Source organism: Bemisia tabaci, chromosome 6, assembly GCF_918797505.1.
Source record: "Bemisia tabaci chromosome 6, PGI_BMITA_v3".
Classification (NCBI taxonomy): domain Eukaryota; kingdom Metazoa; phylum Arthropoda; class Insecta; order Hemiptera; family Aleyrodidae; genus Bemisia; species Bemisia tabaci.
The window spans coordinates 18,689,977-18,715,648 of record NC_092798.1 but is presented as its reverse complement, the minus strand read 5'-3'; the positions used below and the strand labels follow the sequence as shown (position 1 = coordinate 18,715,648).

General features: G+C 40.8%; 1 protein-coding gene across 8 annotated transcripts in view; it reads left to right on the top strand.

Moving 5' to 3' along the window:
- The window catches only part of grh (grainy head), a 211,244-nt gene that overhangs the window by 112,490 nt on the left and 73,082 nt on the right, over positions 1-25,672 (top strand). For 7 of the 8 annotated variants that reach the window (XM_072301769.1, XM_072301767.1, XM_072301771.1 and 4 more), the window contains one exon: positions 23,402-23,683. The exons of the other annotated variant lie outside the window; for it this stretch is intronic. In XM_072301769.1, coding sequence (XP_072157870.1) covers positions 23,402-23,683 — 282 coding nt within the window. The remainder of the gene's footprint in view (positions 1-23,401; positions 23,684-25,672) is intronic. 8 annotated transcript variants of the gene reach the window in all.

The window sequence follows — 25,672 nt, the reverse complement described above, 5'->3', positions numbered from 1 at the left end:
AAGGAATATCCCATAGGTATGTGCAAGTAGACAGAATTATCCTTTAGAGAGACACACACTCACACATGAAACGGTAGCGAATGTTCACACTGAATAAACATATCTCGTCCGAACACTTGAGATATTCTTTTGAAATTACGGGAGAACACGAACTATAGAAGTAAGCAGTAAGTTCACAGATTTTCGTAAAATATAAACTGAACGCGGAACGCTTTAATCGCAATTTAATATAGAAGATTGACGACTCCAACGAATATCATGCTTGTTTACGTTTTGAATCGAACAGACGATTTCTAACCTTAACAGGTTTATTTATGTTGCTTTCGAACGTTTTCAAGAAAGAGAGGACACTATAAATCATACCGGGAGTATTTACATTGTCAAACGAGCCCGAAATTTCACATTTTAATTGATTTTCACGAGCTGACGCGATTGAGGCTGTTGTACCGACGCCACTTTTTCGAAACTAAATAAATGTAACGGACAATGTGGCAGTTAGTGTTGAGGGCGAATTAGTTTGACCCGAAGGTGAATTTGTCTTACCACAGCGCTAATTTTACAGCTAGTGCTGTTTTCCAATTCTGGTTCGCGCTCTAGTAAAGTCAAGTCAGCGTATGAAGCGAATTGATTGGTGCTTCAGTACAATAAATTAGTTCTGAAGCCTAATTTTGATTCTACTTGGCGAGAACTTACCAAATTAGTTCTCAACGCTAACTACTTTTTTTTCAGCTGAAATCGCGATATGTGCCGGTAAGGATGCGCTTTACTGAAGGAAACATTTCCATGAAGATCCCAATCAGCGCCCCAAAGAAACCCAACGGAGAAAAGCGTGCGTCACGCGACCGAGTGAATCTACGAGTACGTAGGAAACCGCAAAAGGGTAGTAATCGAAGAAAGATGAATGTAGACGTTAAATTTTCCGATGCTCGCATGAATACTACCAGGACCTGGGAGGTAGGCGAGTAATAGCCGGATGATTGATGGGGAAGGATGCAGTTCCACTATGTGTGCCAGTACTTACGCAGTAACCGAAGCTGTCGATTGTATGCCTGGTCATCACATCGGCGTGAGGTTTTCAGTTTGAGCGCTCGATTCAATTCACCACGAAGCGATGATGATGCGGACGTATCTCTGCCAAACGGAACTATGTGCATTATGACGTGAGCCCCGTTATGCATAAATTCTTATGGGTTTCAGGGCTCATGTCTTAATGTACATGGTTCCGTTTGGCGGAAATACGTCCATGTGATGCTGGAGCCCCAAGCCACGAGCAGTCGAGCACGGAGCGGACAACCCGAAGCACCTGACGGCTGTGCCTTTTTAAAACCGCGTAAATCCCATGAAATCCATGAAAATATCCGCGGTTTCTTCTTCGAACGCATCGTCTCTGCTATCTCGGTGTTAGCGCATCTGCGTGAGTCTTCTCGCGGCTGGCTGCAAGCCCTACACTCTTTTACTAGTTACACTTTTCTCAATCATCATCTTCCCTGGTGCATCTCGTTTCGCAGTGTCGCCACTTTATGCTATGTTACTTGATTATGCATTCGTGTACATCTTTATGGTGACATTTTCCGATTGAAAACTCAGAGAGATTACAATTAATATCGATGGCTTAAGTGCGAAACCGCGCTCCTCCATTGCGGTGTTTCAAATTGTCCATTTATTTTGAATATTTTTCGATTATTTTTTCTAAGAAAAACAAGCTGACTTTATATACCGTGAAATTGCTGTAGAATATTCTGCTAACGGAGAAGAAAAATCAAGGAAGTTTTCAGAAGATTAGGTTGATGAATTTTCCAAAGGAAAAATAGAGTATGACAGAAAGTCTACAACGTCGGAAACGGAGATACGAGGTTTCGCTTTTTAGCCATCGATATGGTATGCTACTTACTTTGATATTTCGCCTTCGATTTTCGAGGTAGGCAAAAAAAAAGAAAAACTCCGTGCAACAACAGCTTTAAGCATTGTCTATGACCCTGCTGGCCGATTATTGAAATTATTAGACAAAGAAGACAGAAGGGATATAAAGGTATCCTATCGGTGGAAGCGGGTGGTCGCGGTGGACAACGGCAACCCACGAGATACCCTATAGTTAGTCAATCATTTACCCGTTAGTCTACAAGAGCCACCCATTTCAACCGATAGAATCGCTCCATACTCCCTACACTGGAAAAATAAAGACATTGGATCTAGAGTCCAGATTCTTGAAAACATTGACAAGAAAAAAGACTCTTGATTCAATCAGATTTAGCTTAAATCAAGAACCATGCCGCTTAATTTGAGCGGATTTCTTTTGATTTGAAGCAAAAATCTGATTGAATCAAGAGTATTTTTTCTTGTCGATGTTTTTAAGAGTCTGGACTCTAGATCCAATGTGTTTTTTTTTTTTTTTTTTTCCAGTGTATGTCTTCTCTGTCCATAGCTTTGTCTATCAATTTCAACAATCAGGCCGCGGGGCACCCTGTATAGGCACTCCAGTTGCGGCATGAAGGGCATGGTAGCCTCCAATGATGATGACCACACGGGCACGGCCGGTCGGCGTACTCATCTGCAATTGCCTCTGCATTTGTAAGTTCATTAGCTTGTGCCCACCATTGATTCCTAACAGGAACCCATCAATTGCCGCTCTGTTTTTCCACCCTTTCCCCGCCGCGCTCCGCGGCTACGTCGCCGCTTTCCGCGCAGGGAGCGTTCCTCCACTAATTGCCCGAGAGGTGTAATAATATACGTGCGAGAGATGATGCGAGGGATCATCATCCTCCCCGGGCCCGCGCGCGCGTAAGTGTGCCCGTTCGTCGCCACCGAGTTCCGAAGAGGAGGAACGTCGCCACTGATTGTGAGCCGACCAGGAGGAACATGGGAGTAAAACCAGTGTTGGCAGACCGGACTTACCTCTCGCCACGAGGAGAAGAAAAAAAGTGTCGGGCTCATAAAAATGGATCGTATTCGATGCATCGAACAGGTGAGATTGTATCAATATCGATTGGTTCAACGTGTGAACATACCCTTGGAAGTCAATTGAGTAATCTGAGGGAAGAGGTTTTTTGTGCACTGGAAAAAATGTCGCTTGGATCTAGAGTCCAGACTCTTAAAAACATTGACAAGAAAAAATACTCTCGATTCAATCGGAATTTTGGTTAGATCGAGAACCAAAGTCTCTTAATCTAAGCGGATTTCCTTTTGATTCAAGCAAAAATCTGATTGAATCAAGGGTATTTTTTCTTGTCATTTTTTACAAGAGTCTGGACTCTAGATCCAAGCGACTTTTTATTTCAGTGTGATAAATGGTCTATTCCAACAGCTCCAAATTTATGAGTCTAAAATGGCAATGAAAAGCGAAATTGTTAGGAATTTTCTCATTTTTGGCTTTACCAACTTGAATCCTAAAATTTTTGTTTGAGGTTATGTTCTATTGTTTTGAACCAAACGATACATCGAACCACTATCGAATAAGATCCATTACTTCTCAGCGCGAGGAGAAGAAAAGAGGTGTCATCAGGGACCGCTCATAAACTACGAACATTTTTGATCGTTCGAACCCTTCTCCTCTGGTAACATTTTTGTGACGTACTGCCGCACTAAGGCCTTGTCTCCACGGGACGTGTCATGGGATCAGTCCCACCAGGGAAAAATCTCACTTGCGAAGTTGGGACAAAGAGGTTGTTCCATCTACCATTGAAACTGGGCCCCGAATGAAATCTCCTCATCTTTTCAGGTATCAAAGGGCATGGTCAGGGACACCCAAAAATGGTTGAATTTTTTCCAAATTCCCCCCTGGGGAGGGGGGGCGGGGGGTTATATGAAAAACGGTTTTTTGGCTATAACTTTTGAACGGTTTGAGATATCGATTTGAACTTTTTTTTAAATGAAAGGTCGTTTAAAGAGCTTTCTTTTGGTATATTATGTTTAATAGTTAGGTCAAGTTTTGACCAATTTATGGCCTGTCAAAAATTTTCCATGAGTCCAAAAATCAGATTTCTGTAGTTTAGAGCAGCGACGATCGCATGCAGATGAACAAAAAACTGTTCAACTTATAGCCCTCTCTCTGACGGTTAAAATGAGCCCAAGATCATCTTGGGGAAACGATTTGTCTCCGAGTTATGCTTCTTCAAAGTTGGCGCGGCGGGGTCCGCTTCCGCGGGGCAGCGCTCCGGAGTACGATAGTTCACTCCCACCCCCCTCCCGTCATGCCACGCGACGCAAACCGAGGAAGACTACCTTTAATGATCATTTGAACAGATAAATGCACACAATATACGCTATTATGGTGTACAAGTATTATTAAAATTATATTAATATACTAAATAGAAGAGTGGAATCTCACCGAATTTATCATCACCGCAATCCATAGGATCATCGGCAGTGTGATCCGCATTTTCATCCTCATCTTCGTCGTCTGAAAAGCCAAAATCGACTTTTCTGAGAGGGAAGCACTCGTTCAAAAAGGCTGAAGGCGCTGGTTTTTTGTGATAGCGCCCGTAAAACAAATACGAGCACAAGGATTGATGGTACGCGCACCGTTCTTACATGTGCAGTAACTTGCTTTAATGGCCTCGCTGGATTTTTGACTGGTGTCGATTAATATAAATATATGATATTCTTTTTTTGATTTATGCCTCGATAGGATCCGCGATCGAAGAAAAAGAGGCGAATTTACGGAAATATCATATTTTTGAAAATCTGGCAAAAAGTTATCCTTCGTCACTTGAAAGCAATATTTTCCATCAGCAAAATGGTCTGCAATATGACTTGCTGCAAGTCCAATTTGATAACTTCCCGAGAGGGTGTCAAGATCTTCGCTCCTCCACTGTTCTAATTGTTCAAAATGATCTGTCGTCAGGTTTTCAAAAACTACTTTTTTTCGGAGCCATTTCTCGTCCTCAACAATTTGTTGCACAATATTCGGCTCATTTAATTTTTGGAGCATTTGAATGGCAATTTTTGCGTCGTCACCATCACTTTGCAGGCGTTGAAAATATAAATTATGTATCGCGGACACTATGCGATAGTCGTCAAACAAATTGCCGGATCCAGGTATATTGCTTCTCGTTTTATAGAGCGTTTTCAATATAATTTTAATAATACTTGTACACCATAATAGCGTATATTGTGTGCATTTATCTGTTCAAATGATCATTAAAGGTAGTCTTCCTCGGTTTGCGTCGCGTGGCATGACGGGAGGGGGGTGGGAGTGAACTATCGTACTCCGGAGCGCTGCCCCGCGGAAGCGGACCCCGCCGCGCCAACTTTGAAGAAGCATAACTCGGAGACAAATCGTTTCCCCAAGATGATCTTGGGCTCATTTTAACCGTCAGAGAGAGGGCTATAAGTTGAACAGTTTTTTGTTCATCTGCATGCGATCGTCGCTGCTCTAAACTACAGAAATCTGATTTTTGGACTCATGGAAAATTTTTGACAGGCCATAAATTGGTCAAAACTTGACCTAACTATTAAACATAATATACCAAAAGAAAGCTCTTTAAACGACCTTTCATTTAAAAAAAAGTTCAAATCGATATCTCAAACCGTTCAAAAGTTATAGCCAAAAAACCGTTTTTCATATAACCCCCCGCCCCCCCTCCCCAGGGGGGAATTTGGAAAAAATTCAACCATTTTTGGGTGTCCCTGACCATGCCCTTTGATACCTGAAAAGATGAGGAGATTTCATTCGGGGCCCAGTTTCAATGGTAGATGGAACAACCTCTTTTGAGTTAGTCAATACTACTCACAGTACCAATTAAAAGTCCTCGTGAAGTCCCAGGAACGACTTAAAATGACTTGACTTAAAAAGTTCATGGATCCTAATGGCGGGAAGAAAGTTTAAACTGACTCTCTGATGAACTGGAAAAAAAAACACATTGGGTCTAGAGTCCAGACTCTTAAAAACATCGACAAGAAAAATACTCTTGATTCAATCGGATTTTTGCTTAAGTCAAGAAACAAGCCTCTTAATTTGAGCGGATTTCCTTTTGATTTAAGCAAAAATCTGATTGAATCAAGAGTATTTTTTCTTTTCTATGTTTCCGAGAGTTTGGACTCTAGATACAATGTGTTTTTTTTTTCCAGTGTGCTTAAAAATTGGAATTTGGGAGCGAATTTTTCACAGAATGTGCACCACGACCATCGTTTCACTTGAAATCATTAATACCTCAACTATTTAAAAAATTGCGCTTATACGCCTTGTCCTCCGAGCCCCTCACTTCTGAGCTTCAACCGCGTTGCACAAAATGAAGTGATAAAAAACGAAATGATAAAAAAACCGCAAGGGTCATCAGTCCGAAGTAATTAATCTTTGTCAGCTGTTTCTATCATGTGACAACCAGGATTCCCGGCTGCCGGATCGCTAACTCCTCTCCAGGATGTCTCTGCGTCCGACCATCAAATTAAAAAACATTTCTGCATCGCTTAAGATCAATCGAGGGCAAAACCTCGCGAGGGTATACACTATTCATCCGTTCACCGTTTGGGAGATGACAATGATAGCACTAGACTAATCTCCCCTGCTAGCTGAGAACCACGTAACTCATAGTTAAAAAGTATGGGTGGATACGCGTTTCTTGATTAACACGACGGTAATCTGCTTTTTTCTCTCGAAAGGACCCAGATCCAAGCGTCGTGTACGTTCCCTGGGTTTAATTAAGGAGATAGGATTTATTCTTACGGATCAGATCGTCAGTCAAGGCCTTCTGGCGAATTTCTATTACATATTCTGATCCGGCGTTATACTCATCCGCTTCACTGCATGATGTGATCAGAAACTAATCTTGATTTTTATCTACCTCCTCTCCGAGTCAGTCACACACTGCCGTGCTAAGGAAGAACGCCGTATGAACATTCGAGAGTTGCCAAATTTCCTTCGATAAAATGTTTATTTTTTAGGAAAATTATGAATATTTTTCATTGAAATTTTCAGACGTTTTAGATCAAATTACAAAGCAAATTATTGGCAAAATTGGTAGACAAAGATTCAAAAATTTTCCTGAAAATTAGTGATTTTCCGGAGGAAATTTGGCAACGCCTGCTGGCTCATACGGCGTTTTTCCTTAGCACGGCAGCACAGCCCTCGGAGCTCGGCTCCGTGCACGAAATAAACATATCAAAATACCCAGCAGCTAGTTGAGTTAACACGCTCAAATTACATTTTTTATACTTTTTTTCTCTTTTTTTAAGTTACACATTTTGAAAGGCTACTAAGCCCCCGACATTACCTCGTATGCCATTTATTGCCTTTCAAATTTTTCGACGAGGACTCAATAATTTGAAAGCTGAACCTTTACCTCCGTGAGATTATTCACTTTTGACATATCCTCCTATCTTAGAGTTTGTTCATCGGAGTGGTTTAATACATGCATGAAAATTTTTGATCAACACATCGGTGCCTAATGTCGGAATATGCGTTTTTCCATTACTACGTTTAAAAATATCTGACTATGCCTCATTTTCTTTGAAGCAAACCAAAAATAATGTATTTTTTAAATTCTCTGTAAATTTTTATGAGTGGGTGAAAAAATTGACGGATAATCTCAAGAAAACGCGTTGGTGAGTTTTTTTTGTTTTTTTTTTTAAAAAAAATGAAAATTAATGAAACATAATCGGAAAGTTGCATCGTCGCAATTTTGCAAAGGTCATTACTTTCCTTGGTTTTTCCTCTTTTTTTTTGCAGCAGAAAATAGTCTGAAGCAAGGGAGTAACATAGTCGGTATTGACCTTGGATAAAGCGGAACTCATATGAATGCTGCATGCAAACGAGAGATAAATCATGGAACAGATGAGACAGGAAACTGACCCTGACCTGCACAAATATCAAAATTAAAAACGAAACGTATACTCAAAGTTTTAATTTATACACATACTTAAGCGTTTAAACCTCATTCTGATATTCGGGCGGGGAAAAAATGAGTAGCAAAACTAAAAAAGAGTGAGAAATTGACGCATGTCACGAACAGCTTAGAGACGTTTTTTGGTCCTGCGGAGAACTGACGGTTACCTGCTTATCTAAAAAAAAAACCAAAAAACCAAAAATCGACCGTACTTTTTAACATGTTTACGACGAAGCGAACCTTTTCGATATTTTACACGTACCTTTTTATGAAAACAGTATACATTTAAAAAGATGTCGTTTGTGGTCAAGTATTTGTATTTTTTTCTTATACGCCTTTTTTTCTCATCGTCTTCTACTAGCAGTCTCCTATTTCGTTTGCTCTCATTTCATTGAATCCACTGAGGCGGCTTTTTCTCTTTTTAGCGCTTAGGAAAATGCAATTTTTTAAACATCATTAGTTTTTATGGTTAAGAACAGTAGGTCTTCGGGCGATTCAGCCTTTCTTATTTTAAACTCTCTTAAACTTTTTACTCATCTTAATTTATATTTACCAATCATAATTTCAAAAGACAATGGTAACGTAGGATTTTTATTGTACTTGCTCTACCATAAATATGTAGTATTATTTTAGTGAAGCACACTTATGTTGCCAATAATACTGCTGGAGATGTCAGTGTTGAAGGCCTCTTTTTTTCCTACGGTTGTCACTCAGTTAGCTCGATCTTACTTTCTTGCTGGAGATTCAATAAAACGCGCGCGCGTTATCCCCTTCGATCCACTTATTCGATTTCTCTTCGGCCATTATTAAAATTCTACTTTGGTCTCCGTTGTCGCCGCAAAAGACTTTGATTTCGCATTCTCAATGACTCGCGTAATTTTCTCTGAGTTCTCGCCAATAAATGGAATCGATGCGACCATCCAGTTTTCTCCTTCATGAGTTTTTCAGTCAGTTCTGAAGAGATTGCAAACTATTACACTATATTGAGGATAAGGTGTCAACCAATATCCGAGGCAAATCACCCTAGGAATATTCTTCTGTCTTACATTTTTAACTTAACAAAGCGTACAACCCTACATTTTCCATATCATTTTCAGTTCTTTACTCGATGTTGTCATCAATTTTACTGTATCTATCTTGTAACCGTTTCAGGATAGGTATAGTAAAATGCAATCAATGAAAACGCATGAGAATATTCTTGAAACCTATATTACAACTTATCTCTGGAAATTTAATTCTGGTTTGTGTGAGAGTTCATGATTTTGATAATACCTTTGAAAGCTCTTGGACCATTACTTCGATTAAGAGCCCGGTAGAATAGCGTATAACATGTTTCAATTTACAGATACAACTTTGTAAGGAAATAAACCCTTTTTCTGAACGCACCAAAATATTTTTCCCGCCAAAATATTCGGTCTATTGTCTTATGAAGTAATGAAACAGTAGAGTCCCTTTATACTGAGAGTCAAGACGAACCCCCCTCATGGAGTCACCAACGGGAATAAAGATTACACAAACTGAGAGTTCTTCGTAATCTTTGATTGGCTCATTCTCAAATTCCTTTCTCCGTTTCTCTCTCATTCCGTTTGTTCCTTGCCGAACCCATTATTCTCCGGTCCACTTTAGATTATAATCTTTGCAATCGGTGAAAATGTAATCTTTATTCCCGTTTGTGGCACTGTGGAGGCCTAAAATACGGGAACCAATCAGAAATGGATTCACATTGTCTTGACTCTCAGTATAAAGCGACTCTATGAAACAGTACCTGTTCAGAGAAGCCCAAGGAAATGACTCACAAACAGCAACGCTGGCACACTCATTTCAGGTGACGTGAGCAGTCAATTTTCAATTTAAAATTAGGAAGTACATTTTCAGAGAAATCGTCATCAAAGACTCGGTGGCAATGGGAGCAGGCTTTGCCAATCCATTACAAATCAGAGTCGATTATACATTTATGAAATGTGAGTGCACGTTCGCCTTTGCCATTGTTGCCATTCCTCTCCCATTTTCCCCTTCGATCGAGATCGAGCATGGAGGCTGTCGAACATACGCATCGAAATGCAAAAATAAATCTTGACTGGCATCAGTGGATCTCCGTGCGCATTTCGGAATGTGTATGTTTGGAACAGGAGGGTTTAGCGGAGGGGTTAGAGAGCTCGAGAGAAAAGAGATAATTTGAGACAGAGACGAATAGAAGGAGAGGAGAGGGAGAGAGACAGAGAGAGGAGACAGAGATGAGAAGAGCGTGTAAATCTGCGTCTGTGGTCGAGTACATGTGAGTATGTGTGATGGGGAATGGTTAATCAAGTAATGGAGAGCGCATTACACATTTTGCATTTAGCACTAAGTATTAACGTACTTGTCTGTTTAACGTGATTAAATTCGGAGTGAATGTGAAGTAATCTCCGCTAAAACGAATTTGCATATTCCGACCGACCAATCAGCCAATAAAATCAGCCTGTAAATCAGCCAGTCAGCCTCCCTACATCCTCGTTAACTGATCAATAACCTATTTTCATTAATGTTTTGCTCAAGAGCACACATTTTGAGTGTGAAGTGGAACCATGGTGTCGACAACGACCCGTAACTGACGTATCGTGGATGTAATCTTTAACGACTCTTGGAAACTGTTATAGTGACTTTCGGTGATAAAATTCTCCTTGCTTTGAAACTCATTATCAAATGAAGTCAGAGGGATTTTATAAGGAAAAATACACGATCTGGAAGTAAAAGTATGAACCTTTCAGGTTAGAACTACCCAGATTCACGCAGTCCCGCAAATTTCAGTCATTTTTTATTTCTTTATTATTCCAAACAGCTTCGTGCATAGAAACTATAATTAGTCCTAAAAGCTTTTTAGTCTTAAATCTATGACGTATCTATGGTGTAATGTTATACATTATGTGACAGTGGCGTGGCGTGCTTTGCGATTTATCGATTGATCTGCCATTTAAACCTATGGAAAAGGATCGATTAGTAGGGTGTTCGCAGCGAACACCTTAGTAATCGATTCTTTACCACGGATTCAAATGGAGAAATATCGATAATCGATCATTCTCGCCACGCCACTGTTATGTGACTACTATTTGTTCTGATTGAATTTCAGTCCTAGGATTAGATTGGAAAGAAGAAAGCGTATTGAGAAGGAAGAGAAATCCCTAAGTTGATGCATGCTGCTTTTTTTTTTTTTTTTTTTTTTTTTTTTTTTTTTTAACACTTAATCGGTACTATGAACACTTTTTTCTATACAAATTAAAAAAATTTCATAAACCTATATCGATAACCGATTTCGGTTTTTTGAAAAAATTTCAATTTGTATAGAAAAAAGAGAAAACCCTCACTATAAAGGAAAAGAAAAACCCTCAGTATAAGGAAAGTTCAAAAACCCTCATTCTCGCACCAACAACAGTCGCCAAGTGCATGTGGCCGTGTTATGCTATTTGATATCTCATTCAGGTCAGGCCTCTAATGATCCACCGTGTAAGAGCAATAATACATTTTTGAATCTCGATAGATTACTCTCGTTTTGACAGGGAAGTCGTCGCGTCGCGTCGCGCCGTGTTCGATCAGTATACCAACTGGATGGGAAATGGGGAGGAAGCTGGAGGGAAATAATTAAGCTAGGAAAAAATAATAAGGTATCCGGAGCACAGGTCGCTCGGATAACGAAGAGCATCCGCGGTTGGTGTCCTGTAACCGCTCTTAAAAAATAAAGCAATAATTGTCAGCTTGATAGATTATGTAAGGAAGCGTCCGATTTTAATCAGGTAAATTGCCCCTGAAAGCCAGCGGACTCCTCGCTTACTCCACTCTCCGGCCGATGCTATGCGGCGCTTACTTGGCCGCGATGCGGTGCCGTGCTACGGAATAAACGCCGTATGAACGTCCCGATGTTGCCAAGTTTCTCTCGATAAAATATCCATTTTTTAAAAAACTTACGATTGCTCTTTTCGGAATTTGCCTCAGAATTTTATTCGTTCCTCAACCTAGCGTTTTTGAAATTTTCTGGGAAAAATACACTTTACTTCACTGACATAAACAAGTTACGGGCCGTATGGACATACCGTCCGTTCCAGGCTCAGAGGCCGAAACTTCCAGGCGCTACGCCCGGAATTTTAGGCCTCGTGGACGGTATGTCTAGACTGTAAGTACCAGGGTGTCTACAAGTCCGGAATTTTCGGAAAGTCCGGAAATAGTACTGATTTTTTAAGGGCGGTCCGGAAGTACTGAAAAAGTGCGGAAATTCCGTTAGAAGGTCCGGAACTTTTTTCATTTTTTGTCGTTTCTGTCGCAATTTGAGCGAGAAACTTGAATTTTTGAAATTTTTCGAATTTCGTCAATTGGAGGTACTGAAAAAGTACTGAATTTTTCTGTTGAGGAGGTACTGAATTTCTTGGGAATGTACTGAAAAAGTACTGTAAAAGTACTAATTTTTGGCTAGCCTGTTTTAGTAGACACCCTGGTTAGTACGGTTTCCGCAGTCTGTTGTTTTTTTTCAGCACTGGAAAAAAACACATATTGGATCTAGAGTCCAGAATCTTGAAAACATTGACAAGAAAAAATACCCTCGATTCAATCGGATTTTTGCTTGAATCAAAACGAAATCCGCTTAAATTAAGAGGCTTGGTTCTTGATTTAAGCTAGATTCTGATTGAATCAAGAGTACTTTTTCTTGTCGATGTTTTTAAGAGTCTGGACTCTAGATTCAATGTGTTTTTTTCCAGTGAGTGTTTATGACGAAAAAAAGATTAAGCGGGGGAAATTCGGCAACATTTGACTGTTGATAGGGCGTTCTTGCATAGCTCTGCGGTGCGGTGCGGTGTGCGGTGTCAGCGCTGCGAGCCCCGGATCGGAAAGGATTTTCATGGCGTTGATCGATCTTCTCGGTTTTAATGTTCTCGTGATTAAAGGTGCCCGGGATCGGGGCGACGCGCATAAAAAAGTGTCCCGGAGCCGAAGGGTTGGTTTGTTTACCTAGGTCTTTTGTGAGTCATTTATAATGGGATGCATCGCTCTCCGAACGCGTGTGCACGTTGCCCCGCGAGAGTGTTTGTGCCGCGTCATGTGTGTGTGTGTGCGTTCGTGCGTAAATAAGCATCAAATCGAGGAGCCTTTTGTCTCAATAAAACATCGAAGCTCCGTCTTGAGCCAGCACTTGGTGTGATAATTATCCTCCGGACGTTGACAAATGAACTGAGTTTACAGCCATTGTCTCCGTCGTTTTTTCCACCGCTGGGTATTTGTTTGATTTCCATTCCCTATTTTTTATATTAATTTTTATTTCCCTCCTCTCTTGTTTTTATCCGCCGGGCTCGCCGGGGTTTTCGACCCGGTATCCGGCAATCACAGGTAGAGCCTCCAACCCTCTCTTCCTCTTCGGTTAGGAGTATTATCTCCAATTCGAGCGGAGCTGAGGAAACGCAAGATTGGACTCTGTGTGTACACATAGCCAGCCTCAAATCGGCTGTTTATACTCGTCTCTTAGCCAGGGTTGCATAAGTGAAAAGAAACATATGAAAGATTGGAAACTTCCGTGAAATATTTCATGAAATTTCACGCAAAGGTGTGAAAAATATGAAACCCTTTTTGTAGGGCTGGGTATGCAACACGCACTAAAAAACACTAAGAAGCAAAAACCGTTTGACTTTCATTTAATTTCGAAAAATATTTTTCAATATTTTTCATATTTTCAGGAATTTCATGAAATATTTCACATGAAAATTCAATATTTTATTTTTCATGAAAAATTGCAACCCTGTCCCTAGCCCTGTTTTGGTTCGCTGGCAATTTTCGATTTAAAAGTCTAACATCTCAAAGCTGTGAAAGTTGCAATGCATTTTTATGAACTGTCGGGTTTCACGCCTCTGGAAAAACACATTTCTGTTAGAAATATTTTATTGAAAACATTATAAGCCGATAAAAATATAGAAATGACTGAAAAAAAATTGTATTTTGTTACCTATTCTATTGATATCGAGAATAAAGAGGGAGTAAAAGTTGAATTTCGCACTCTGATAAATCGAATTACATCGCGCAAGTACAGCAATCTCTAATCTTAAAATTAAATATCAAGTTTGAAAGCTTTACCTCTAGGTGCAACTTTTGACTACCTAATTGGTAAGTAGATAAGCAAGTGAGCTACTCACGTCAGCACCTTTCATTAAGGGTTTGTGCGCGATCAGGCGATTCACAGCTCGTCCCGATGTGAAGGTCATCAAACGAGAGGAACAGACAGAGATGGTCAAGACGAAAAGGAGAAAAACACGAGAAGATGCAGGCGTAGAAGGCTGCGAGGCTCCGCGCATGAGCATAGGTATCAGCGAAAACAATCGAATTTTTTAATTAAAAATGTGTTTGCCTTAATCCCATCCGTTAAGATATTAATAGGTTAGCGTTAATTTATAACGCTGGCCTCGTTAGGCGTTACCAGATGAACCCGCACGGTGCAGTAGTGCGAATCCGCCGTATCGCGCAGCAGTAAGTCCACTTCGTGCTAGATATCGATTTCGCTCGCCAGTTCTGCCGATCGGAAGGCCCGCGCGCTGCCCCAACATTCAACAATCACCAGAAGTTCGGCTAACGGAAATCATCGGCTCTCATTTTCAGCTTATCAAAAGGACAGGACAGGCGGAGGAACCGTGCGAGTCCCGCTTATCAATCCCGTGTTATTTGTACAGATGCTAATTTAGATATTTAACCCGGAGTCCACCTGCAATCGTCGAGAGTCGAGCTCCTGCAACGTGCGAAAGAAATGCTTATTTTCCAATCTGTAATCGTGTACCCGGCCGCGCAGCGCGGCGCACAGTGGATCGAGTCGATAGGAGAGGTCGGACACATTTTGGAAACTTTAAACGCTTATAACTCCGTTTATACGAAACTTTGAGGTTCTGAAAGTGGTTTCATTGGCTTCCTTGTGAAATTTTCTCCAAGAAGCACCCCTTGAAATTAAAATTTGTCGGAATAAACATCAAAATTTGCAGTTTTAGTCAAAAATTTCATGTTCGACTTCTCTGATTGACTCGTTCCACTGTGCGGCGCGGCGTAGCCTCAAGGTCTTGCCTCGCTACCTTCCTAATCGTGCGTTCAAGTCTCCTGCGCCGAGGTGCCCTGCTACCTTCCTAATCGCGCGTTTAAGTCGCTGGGGCCGTAGTTACTCGCACGTTTGTTCCCGATGGTGGATAACTGGTTTACCTGTATTAGTAACAGGAGCACAAATCTGAGGTATTTCATCTCTTCCTAGTCATCAGGGTCTCGGTTGTGTTTTTGATTCGATATCCCATTCAGGAACCCTCGTGAGTTTTGAGTAACTTAATGAGGAACTTCAAGGGTGATCGGAATACTGCACTTCGTGCTCTTGTTTGAAAATGTCCAATTCATTTTTTAACATAGCTACTGAAGTTTTTGTCTTAAAACGAAAATTATGAGAAACATCAGGCTAGTGGCGTGTAGAGGGCACCTGTGCTCCAGAATAAAGGGCGCTCTACTGATAGCTTCAAGTTTGACGAATCAATCGATATTTCATGATTATTTCAAAAACTTGATTTGCAAAAAGTTTATCGGAATTAATGATTATTTGATTTTCATTGAAGCTTTATAGACTTCAAATGAATTTCAAAGGAAGTTTGAAGGAATTTGAAATATCGACTATCCAACACGAATAAGTACCATATGCCGCGTCATATTATACCCAACTTCGATATCGAGCACGTGACTAAAGTCTCGAAAATTTCGGATTAATTACCCCTACAATTATAAAAACATGGACGCGAAGGTTACCATCAATGAATCATCAAACAAAATAATGTTTAACGTGTACAAGTCACTACGTCGGCATATCCTTACCTTCGGTACACATGAATCGGACGTACTTCTGCCAAACGGAGCTATGTGCATTAAGACATGAGCCCGGAGGCCCATCAGAATAAATGAATAACAGGGCTCACGTCATGATGCACATAGTTCTGTTTGGTAGAAATACGTCCAATTCGCGTGACCACGTTTTATATATGCGAAAAATGATCTTCCATGGCAGAGCCTCACAACTGCTCAATTGCTGCGTTCGCGGTACCATGTAGAAATGTATTAGCTCCATCAGCATAGGATACAAACTGCAATTACATATAATGCTGTGCCACTGCCGTCGTGGGGTTTATCGTGGACAGTAACTGGAATCTAAAGGAGCTGTTCCCTCCTTCCCTATCCCTTCCCTCCCTCTTCCTCCATTTCTCTCCGCCCCGCTCTTCGCACTCCCTTCTGCCGCGGATGGAATCTGACATTCATCCGATGCTATGTCACCAGAGATGCGTCCTCGATAACTAACGTGAAATGTGAAACGGGATTGATGGATCACATCCATGACGTGAGGCAGTGGCGTGGCGTGCTTTGCGATATATCGATTGATCTGCCATCTTAAACCTGTGAAAAAGGATCGATTATAGGGTGTTCGCAACGAACACCTTAATGATCGATTCTTCGCCATAGCCTCAAATGGGGAAATGTCGATGTATCGATTTATATCGAAGCCGCTGACGTGAGGAGACTATTCCCTCCCTCTCCTCCGGTCTTTCGCCTGGTTTCAGCTCCTGCCTTTTGGGCGTTGACGAGCGTCGGGCCTCGGCGTGAAGCTCAAAGGAATGACCAAATAACGAAGGAGGAATTCAAATCAAACATCTGAATTCCATCCGAAAAATTTCGTCGCGGCATCGTTGGAACGAGGGTCTAGAGTCGCATTTTGATCCGCGCTCTGATGTTTTTTCTCCGTAACATGCATCGAAGTTCTTATTTTTACTGTACATTTTTATGTACTTATTATTTTTCGAAGGAAGATCTAAACAATACCTTTTTGCAAACGTATATCTTACTTGACATCATCTCTGGCAATCTCTTACCGTCCTCGCCGTACAAGGTGGCGAAATTTCATGAAAAGTAAAATCTTGACATTTCACGTGAAATATTGCATGAAATTTTAGAACTTCATGAAAGCTATTGAAAAATACCAGTTCTTTTTCATGTTCGCAAAGTGTGAAAATTGTGACTTTCTTCAATTTTTGTGGGTTTGAGTGCGGGTTACATACTCTAGCCCCTGGGAAATGTGAAATATTTCACAGCCTCGTGAAGTTTCATGAAATATTTTACTGAAAGTTCCAAGCTTTCATTTCTTTCTTACGTTTCACGCCACCCTGCTTAGCCAGAAAGTTAATGAGGTTGAAAGAATTAACAAAACTTTAAAAATGCGGTAATCAAATATTTTTTGTTGTTCTTTTTCACCCATTAATTGAATGTTAGAAAAGTCTAAGTGATGATCTCTCACATACAAACCTGATACACAATCATTGTGACAGTGATTTACCCTAGGATTAGGTTTCAGATCTGCGGTAACAGAAAGGGATAGGTAGTGTATGTGGCGAAGTATGCGTACGAAAATATATTCCCAGATGCTGTGGAAATAATAAAAACTCATTCAAATGGGGGAGACAAGATACACGATGAGAGTTTTACTATATTCAGTCTGCACTCAAGTTCTGAATCCGGGTCCGCCTACTTTTAATTCAGCCAGGAAAAAATTGACAGTTTATACATGAATTGATGATGCCTCGAAAAGTAAGTACAAGATGCAGAGATCTTAGTCACAGACGCACAGTGGCATGGCTTGCTTAGCGATTCATCGATTGATCCCCCATTTAAAACTATGGTAAAGGATCGATAAACAGGGTGTTCGCAATGAGCACCTTAATAATCGATTATGTACCATAGCTTCAAATGGGTAATTATCGATAATTGATCATTCATGCCCTGCCACCGTAGACGTATCTTCAAAGTCGAGCGTCTTCTAACTTTCATTGAAATAATTTTGTTTCACAATTATATCCCTCTCAAATTTTCAATTTGTTTTCTTTCTCCTTCAACATTTTTGTCAACAAAGTCAGTAATACTCCCGATTCAAGCGTGTATTTTTAATTTTCCTCCAAATTTGTCTTGGGCATGGGTTATTTATTTTAATCCCTCATTAAACAAATAATAAGAATCGAAAAAATTTACTACTGAGCTGAGTAATTTAACTAGACACTAGCTTACCTCAGCTTTATATGACGGCATTCGGCTTTTACCAGCAATAGCATTTTCAATATAACCAGGCATATATTTTCAAATTAGCAGTTTGACGCAAGTGGTTGAGAGCTAACAATATTGCGGATAAGATGTAATTTGCCAGTCTTAATCTTGATACTAGGAAATTCATGGTGTATAGTTCAAGTTTTTCGCAAAGACACATGAAGAGGTACGAGAACGCTATTCCGTTATTAAACCGCATATTTTAACTGATCATTCAGCCAGTGAATAAATATTTCAGTGATTCTACACGAAACATATAATGGCATTACACACGATCGGTCATCAGCTTTGATCAGGGTCTAAACACTTTCTCATGACAGCACATCAACATGTATACCCTCTCTTAATCGTAACTGATGAGGGCATTTGCCCAGAATGTTTATCAAACCGGGTCTTGTTACAAGACAGACAGCTCAACAAATTGCTCATCAGTCACCTACGTTGGGCGGAAGTATTAGTCACCCTCGGAAGTAACTTTCACACTGTAGGAGACTGCAAGAAGTGCAAGTGTATAACCTTTAATTTACAGCGCATACGTTCTCTCTCCTGGGAATCGACGAATTGATCCCTGCAAGCGTAATATTTCACCCCGAAGCACCCTGCCCCATCGAAAAGAAGACTAGTATAATGTTGTCAGCTCATTGCGATATCATGTAACAAACTTACATTTCCATCTTCACCCAAGCTTGGCTCAAGATTCAAAAACTGACTTTAATTTTCAATTATATCCCCAATCTTGTGGCAGTGTCGTATCAAACTTGGACCTCGGCGGCTTCTTCAAGCGCAGCCGGTAGCGTTCTGTCTCGTCTTGGCAAAAATCAAGAGTCGAGGTGATACCGGTAGAACTTTTGAATGCGCTTTCAGCCCGAAGCTCGAGCTGGCATGGTCACTAAGCCCGACACTTTGAGCCGTTGCCGGTCGCGGGTCGCAGTGCGCACAGTGGATCCAGTCATTCAAAGAGGCCGGACAAGAAATATTTAACGAAAAATACGAATTTTTACGTCTAATTTGTCACATTTCAAATTTCAAGGTGTGTTTCTGAAAGAAAAGTTCACGAGGAAACCAATGAACCCACTTTCATAACCTCAAAGTTTTGTATGAGCGGAGTTATAAGCTTTTGAAGTGTCCAAATGGAGAATTTGCATGCAACTTTTTTATTGCTCCATCTAAAAGTGCTTAAAGAGCTGATTTCACAATATTTTTTATGATTTTTTTTTGATATGGGAAATAGTATAAAAATAGATCTAGTCATCTGGCGGCATTACCCATTCAAACACACGAATTTTAGCGGATTAGATCATTTTGTTCTATCTTCTCCAATAATTGTTCAATGCACGAACCAAAGGTATTCTCATGTTCGGTTCACTCTGTAGTTCCCACCTTAACACGAAATTCATCAAATTTCTGACATCTGCAAATTCTCTTTTTTGTCCAACCTCTCCCATTGGCTGGATCCACTGTTGTGCGGTGCGGCCGCGGCGAGAGGATTAGCATGTGATATGATGTGAATGTGAGCATGTGACTAGGCCGGGGCCGCGGCGCGACTCCTTATCGCACAATGGCACAAGCGCATCAGAATCACGCTTCCAGCTTGACACGCTACAGCGCGCGCCCAAGATTTGTGGGCCGAGCCGCGCCACACCGTCCGGCTACGTGCGTCGTGTGCACCCGCGAACGTGACACCACCCCCGCCCACCCGCATACCCCAGCCGAACTTCCACTCGAAGACAATATATTTTAAAGGACCTCCACTCCGATCTTGCCTATAGTGTAAAAGTCACTTTCGGACAGAGACAAGAGACCCTCGACTAGTATCTTGGCTAATTGAATCAGTGAGAACGAAAACATACCAACTCGGAAAAATGACAATATCAAGACACACACAAAACTGCACAGTAGGTGAAGAAGTTAGTTTAAGAAAAATATTTTTGCTGCCAAAAGATAAGTACTTATGGACTCTTTAAAGGTCAAAGTTGGAACAGATGCGCTAACTTCAATGACCTTTATGTAAATTAACTATCTTTACTGGAAATTGAGCATTTTCGAGTTACCGAGTTGGTGTGTTTTCGTCCTCACTGATTCAATTGTGGAAGCTTTTACTTTCGGGATTTGAGCATTCAACTGCTGACTTACCTACATGGTTGATGTTTAACAACGAGTTGGTAGTTTCGTCATGCAAACAAGCCGAAGTTTGGGAAACTTGTTCGGCTCATGACGTCACCCGAAGCTCATCATCCACCATCTTGGTAGGTCAACAGCCAAAATAAGAGTGACGACTGTTGCTCCCTTATAATTGTCCTTATCAGGAGGGTGACAGGCCCATCCATACGTACCATTCACCACTGGAGAAAAACACATTGGATCTAGAGTCCAGACTCTTAAAAACATCGACAAGAAAAAATACTCTTGATTCAATCAGATTTAAGCTTAGATCAAGAACCAAGCCTCTTACTTTGAGCGGATTTCCTTTTGATTTAAGCTTAAATCTGATTGAATCGAGAGTCCTTTTTCTTGTCCATGTTTTCAAGAGTCTGGACTCTAGATCCAATGTGTCTTTTTTTCCAGTGAGACAGAGATTGAAAATTTCATGAAAATCCGCGAGAAATTTCACGAAATTTCATAAAATTGTTTGAAACTTTTGGGGATGCATTTAGGAGGCCAAGCAACGCCTATAAACTGTGATTCTAGACTTTGACATTTTTCAACCCAAGCCTATAGTAGCATTAAGGTTTTGCCTCTGCCCCGCTACCTTCCTAACCGTGCGTTTAAGTCTCCCACGTGCTGAGGTACATACTCGTTGACATTGGCGGATCCAGCAAATCGGCAACATCGTAATCCTCAATTTAAACCTATGGAAATGTATCGATTCTTGGAGGGGCTATGTGCTCCGACAAGAATCGATTATTTAACCCAGGTTTATATGGAGGGAATCCGGTGTTGCCAAATTTCTGGATCCGCCTCTGCTATAGGGAAGAGGCAGAGGCGAAGCGTGAATGATCGATTATCGATATTTTCCCATTCGAAGCTATGGTAAAGAATCAATTGTTAAGTTGTTCGATGCAAACATGTTTATCGATCCTTTTCCATAAGTTAAAAGGCAGATCAATCGATATATCGCAAGGCACGCCACGCCATTGGGAAGAGAGAGCGTCAGCGCAGAGAAACTGGCTAGAAATTCTGAGAACTTTTTCGTAAGCACCAAAAGCTCATCCCACAGCCCTGTTGGATGATGAATTCCTTTCCTATTGACCGATTCCGTTTTTATAGAAGCAATCCGATTTTGCTCCAAGCTGGGGAGGAGGGAAACCTGTAAACCCTTTAAACTCTTTTGAGTGACATTGATCCCCGTACTCCGGGAGCCCTGACAGGAATACATGACAAAAAATGACTTCAAATCTAATGCGTGGCAATCCAAGCACTAGTATCATCTTTAATTCACAATTACAGCGAGTTCAGCGAAATTGGATTTCTTTGATGATCAGTTTTGATCTTTTTAAAGATGATGGATGATTCGAGTGGCTTTCACGTATTGAAATAACGGATCATCAAGTTTATGATACAAAACGGCGAGTAAAGAAATGCCTAAGCTCCTATTCCAAAATTTTGCCCAGTCGATGTCGCAAGGAAGCGCATTCCTCTTTAAGATTAAAGGATCGATCATGCAGTCATGTATTATTGATTAGCAAAAAGGTAGCCATGAATATATTAAAGTAAATCAGAGATTGTCAGTGTTGTGCAGATTTTTAAAATTCCAAACATGATTTTGAAGAAGAAAGGATAAATAATTAAATCTTTTATTCGCGTTTTATGAGATATTGTGAAGGAGAGAGAGAGAGAAAGTGAAGAAAAGTATGGAGAGAGAGAGAGAGAAAGAGCAAGTATTGTTTTTACTTATTTTGGAGCCACGCGTTTGTAGAAAACAGCTTACTTCCTAATTTAAGGTAGGCTTTATTGTCGCTTCTTGATTTATTTTTTAACACGAGTTTGAGCTTCTTTGTAACGGAATGCCGCTGAGAATATGATGGTTTTAATTGTTTCTTTTGATTATCGGTTTAGTTTACACACAGCTAACTAACAACCTCAATAAATATTGCTTTTTAGAATGCTTCATGAACGATTGCTTTCCATTGACGTTTTGCCTGGCTTCTGGGTTATCAATGACCGATATTAAAAGTTGAAACATTCAACCTGACGGCTTGATTGGTGTTTGAAGCTTACAATATCGAACATATTCTGCATGTTTGACCGTTCTTAGCCGATTTAACAAGATCCTGCCCTTCAAAAGCACATTTAGGTTAACGATGGTAGAGGAATCAAGAGCTTTAATATATTGATAATTATAAATTTAAACAAATTAGAGAGAAAATATCGATAGCGAATTATCTTGCTCCATTTTTGTGCGTATAAAAGAAAGATACTAAATCACGCTTAGTTTGGTAAAAACGTATTCAAAGCTGAATAAGGTCAAGCTGAATAAGAATTAGTTTAATTCCGCAAGGAACATACCATTTTAGCAAAATATAATTTATGAGCAAATTATTCATGCCAAATATTGCCGTCAATTAACGTTTTATACCCGCATACCTGCCACACAGGTTGGATTCGAGCATTTTGACACTAATTAAGGCTTGTTTTGCGCTCAGCTACGAACATTGTAGAGAGTTATTAAGTTCCCCTCAAATGAAAAAAGTTTATCAATCAAGTGAGAAAGTTTCTCAAATTACAAATCAAGTGTAAAAATAAAAAGACACCGAATTTTTTTCTAATAGGATCATTAAAAAACGAAATAAAGTAATATAAATTTCACCTCTCCGTTGATTAATCTGTGACGTAAGATATCCAAATCCTTGAGCTCAGTTGTTGACTCACCTCCTAGTAATTTATTTAAAATGAATTCATAACCCATTAAAACTCTTAACCTTAAATGTCATCCTCAAATTCTGAGGACTAAAATTTTCACGACCATTAATTATTTGCTCGTTCATTTTGAAAAATTATTCCATCAACTTTTATCTTGAAGGCACTCCTGAGGGCATAAAGAGAATAAATAAAAGAAAGAGATGTCAGGGCATAAGTATAAATCTTGCAACTTGCACGTTTGATCTCTAAAACGTTAATGAATACCTAATGGATCTGGAACTTCTCAAAAAAAACTCAAGTGCAAGTGCCTCCCACGAATCTAGACGACTGAAATTTTCACGAGCACTTTTTTTTCAAGTAACCATATTATTATGCTTTATGAAAGTTAATAAGACCCTCTGTGTATGCCAAAAGAGGAGAGAGGTTGAAGGAAGATAATAAAAAGTGGTCAGAGATGAAGTGGATCGTAGAAGGGGGAAATGAGGTAGAGGGTAGATGAATGAAGAGGAGCTGTATGAATGGGGGATCTTGTATTGTCGGCTAGGTTTGATTGATATGTGAATTTGTGATGACGGAGATAAGTAATGAGATGCGAATGTTCTGTTTGTCAGAAAACGGAAGGAAGGCGGAGGAGGAGGAGGAGGAGGAGGCGCGGGGGAGGTGCGTATGGCGGAGATCCCCACGGGGGCGGAAGGGGTCGAAGATGGGGGCTGGCGACTTAGTTCTGGCGCTTGCTACGAGCACCCTCTAACGGCGGCAACCTCCGCCATGCTAAATATCTCCGGGGCCTCCGCTGACGACCCGCCGACCACCGGGTCCATGCCCCTCATCTATGAATACTCCTACCTCACAAAGCTAGCCCCAGACAAGGACAAACTCGGCGATATTTGGCCGTGAGTACCTTATCATTTCTCTTATCCGTGACTCCGTCTGGAAAAACCACCACTACCTCTCCAAGTCCAATCTCTGGTCACAGAATCGTGTTTTGATGCTGGATTATTGTAGATTAGCTAAAAATAAGATGAAACGAAAGAGAAATGAAGAGATGAAGAGAAATGTGACTGAGGAGATGGGGGTCGTTTTTCCAGAATGCGTCAATTAAATATGTCGTATGAAATTTCACAGATATCACTGAACAATTTTTTTCTTTAAAGAAAATGAACGGAAATGCACTTATAACTCAAGGAACGCATAGAAATAGTTATGAAATTTATAATCACCATCTTTTTTTTATGTAAAAAATTCCTATACCCTCCATTGGCGGATCCAGCAAATTGGCAACATTGTTTTTCTCCATTTAAACCTATAGAAACTTTTGTTGTTTGAAACTTGTGGGGATGCATTCAGGAGGCCAAGTAACGCCTGTAAACTGTGATTCTAGACTTTGACATTTTTCATCCCAAGCCTATAATAGCAAAGGTTTTGCCTCTGCCCCGCTACCTTCCTAACCGTGCGTTTAAGTCTCCCACGTGCTGAGGTGCATACTCGTTGACATTGGCGGATCCAGCAAATCGGTCAACATCGTAATCCTCCATTTAAACCTATGGAAATTTATCGATTCTTGGAGGGGCAAGATGCTCCGAGAGGAATCGATTATTTAATATAGGCTTAAATTGAGGAACTCCAGTGTTGCCAAATTGCTGAACCGTCTTCTGATACCCTCCTAGTCCTTCCTATTTCTCCAACTTCTTCTTCCTTTCTCCTCAATTTTTGCAAGAATCCCTACCTCGGAAGGAACCGAGCGAAGAAAATCAGGAAATATGGAAACGGTAGACGAAGGAAGCCGCGCGGGATTGGAGTCGCAGGATCGCGTCACGCGGTGCAGCCGCGGCGCGGCGCGGAGCAGACAGGTGAGCCGTAGCTGGCGAGATATTAAATGGTCTAACCAAATCTGATTAGTTCTCGGGGACACTGACTGCAACTCCTCGAGATTAGTGGAGCTGTGTGTTATGTAAATCAATCTTAAAGGCATCCGTGTGCTCTAACGAACATGCACATCATCTCCGCCGCAGCGCTCTCGCACACCGAGACACTAATGCACCGATGCCCACGCCAACTTCGAGCTATCTTCGGTATCTTCGGCGCTGCGCTCTCCTTCTGCCTCGGTGACAACCGCTGGTGTTGGTGCTTCGGGCCTTCGGGCTTAGGCTCCGCCGCACACTGGATCCAGTCAGTGTTCTCGAGGTCGGACATTATTTAAAAACTTTAAAAGCGTTTATCTTCATCAATATGAAATTTTAATGTTTTAAAAGTAGTTTCATTGGTTTTCTCGTAAAATACTCTATAAAAACCACCCCTTAAAATTAAAATTGTGATGAGATAAACGTTAAATTTTACAATTTTTGTCAAAAATTTCATGTCCGACTTCTTCCATTGATTCGGTCCACTGTGCGGCGGCCGCAACTCCGCCATGTCCAAGCGATATCACTATTACCGGATTATTTTACCCACCGATAGCGATGTGACGGGACACGACGCGACTCGACGCAGCTAATGCAAACATGTAGCCGCGCCTCTGGCGTAAGGGCGTATCTGTGTCTTCACATGAGCCCCGAAAAGCATAGAGTTATACGGAGAACAAGGCTCACGTGGAAACGAGATACGCCCTTACGCCAGAGCAGCGACATGTGGGATTGTGGGATCGTCCCCTTCGGATAATTTCCCATTCCTCATCTCTCATTTTCGTTCTTATTCAGTTACAAACGGTGACATCAAGCTAAAGGTTGATTTTTTTCCTTCATTTGCCAAGGACCGGTTTCATCACCTCTGGTTAAAAATCTCTTGTCCAAGCAAAACTTTTAGGGGGGTTTTAAAGCCTGTATTACACGTTTTTAACCCAGATAACAGTTTTGGTTCTGGTGGAATATTTTTGAACTAAGTTA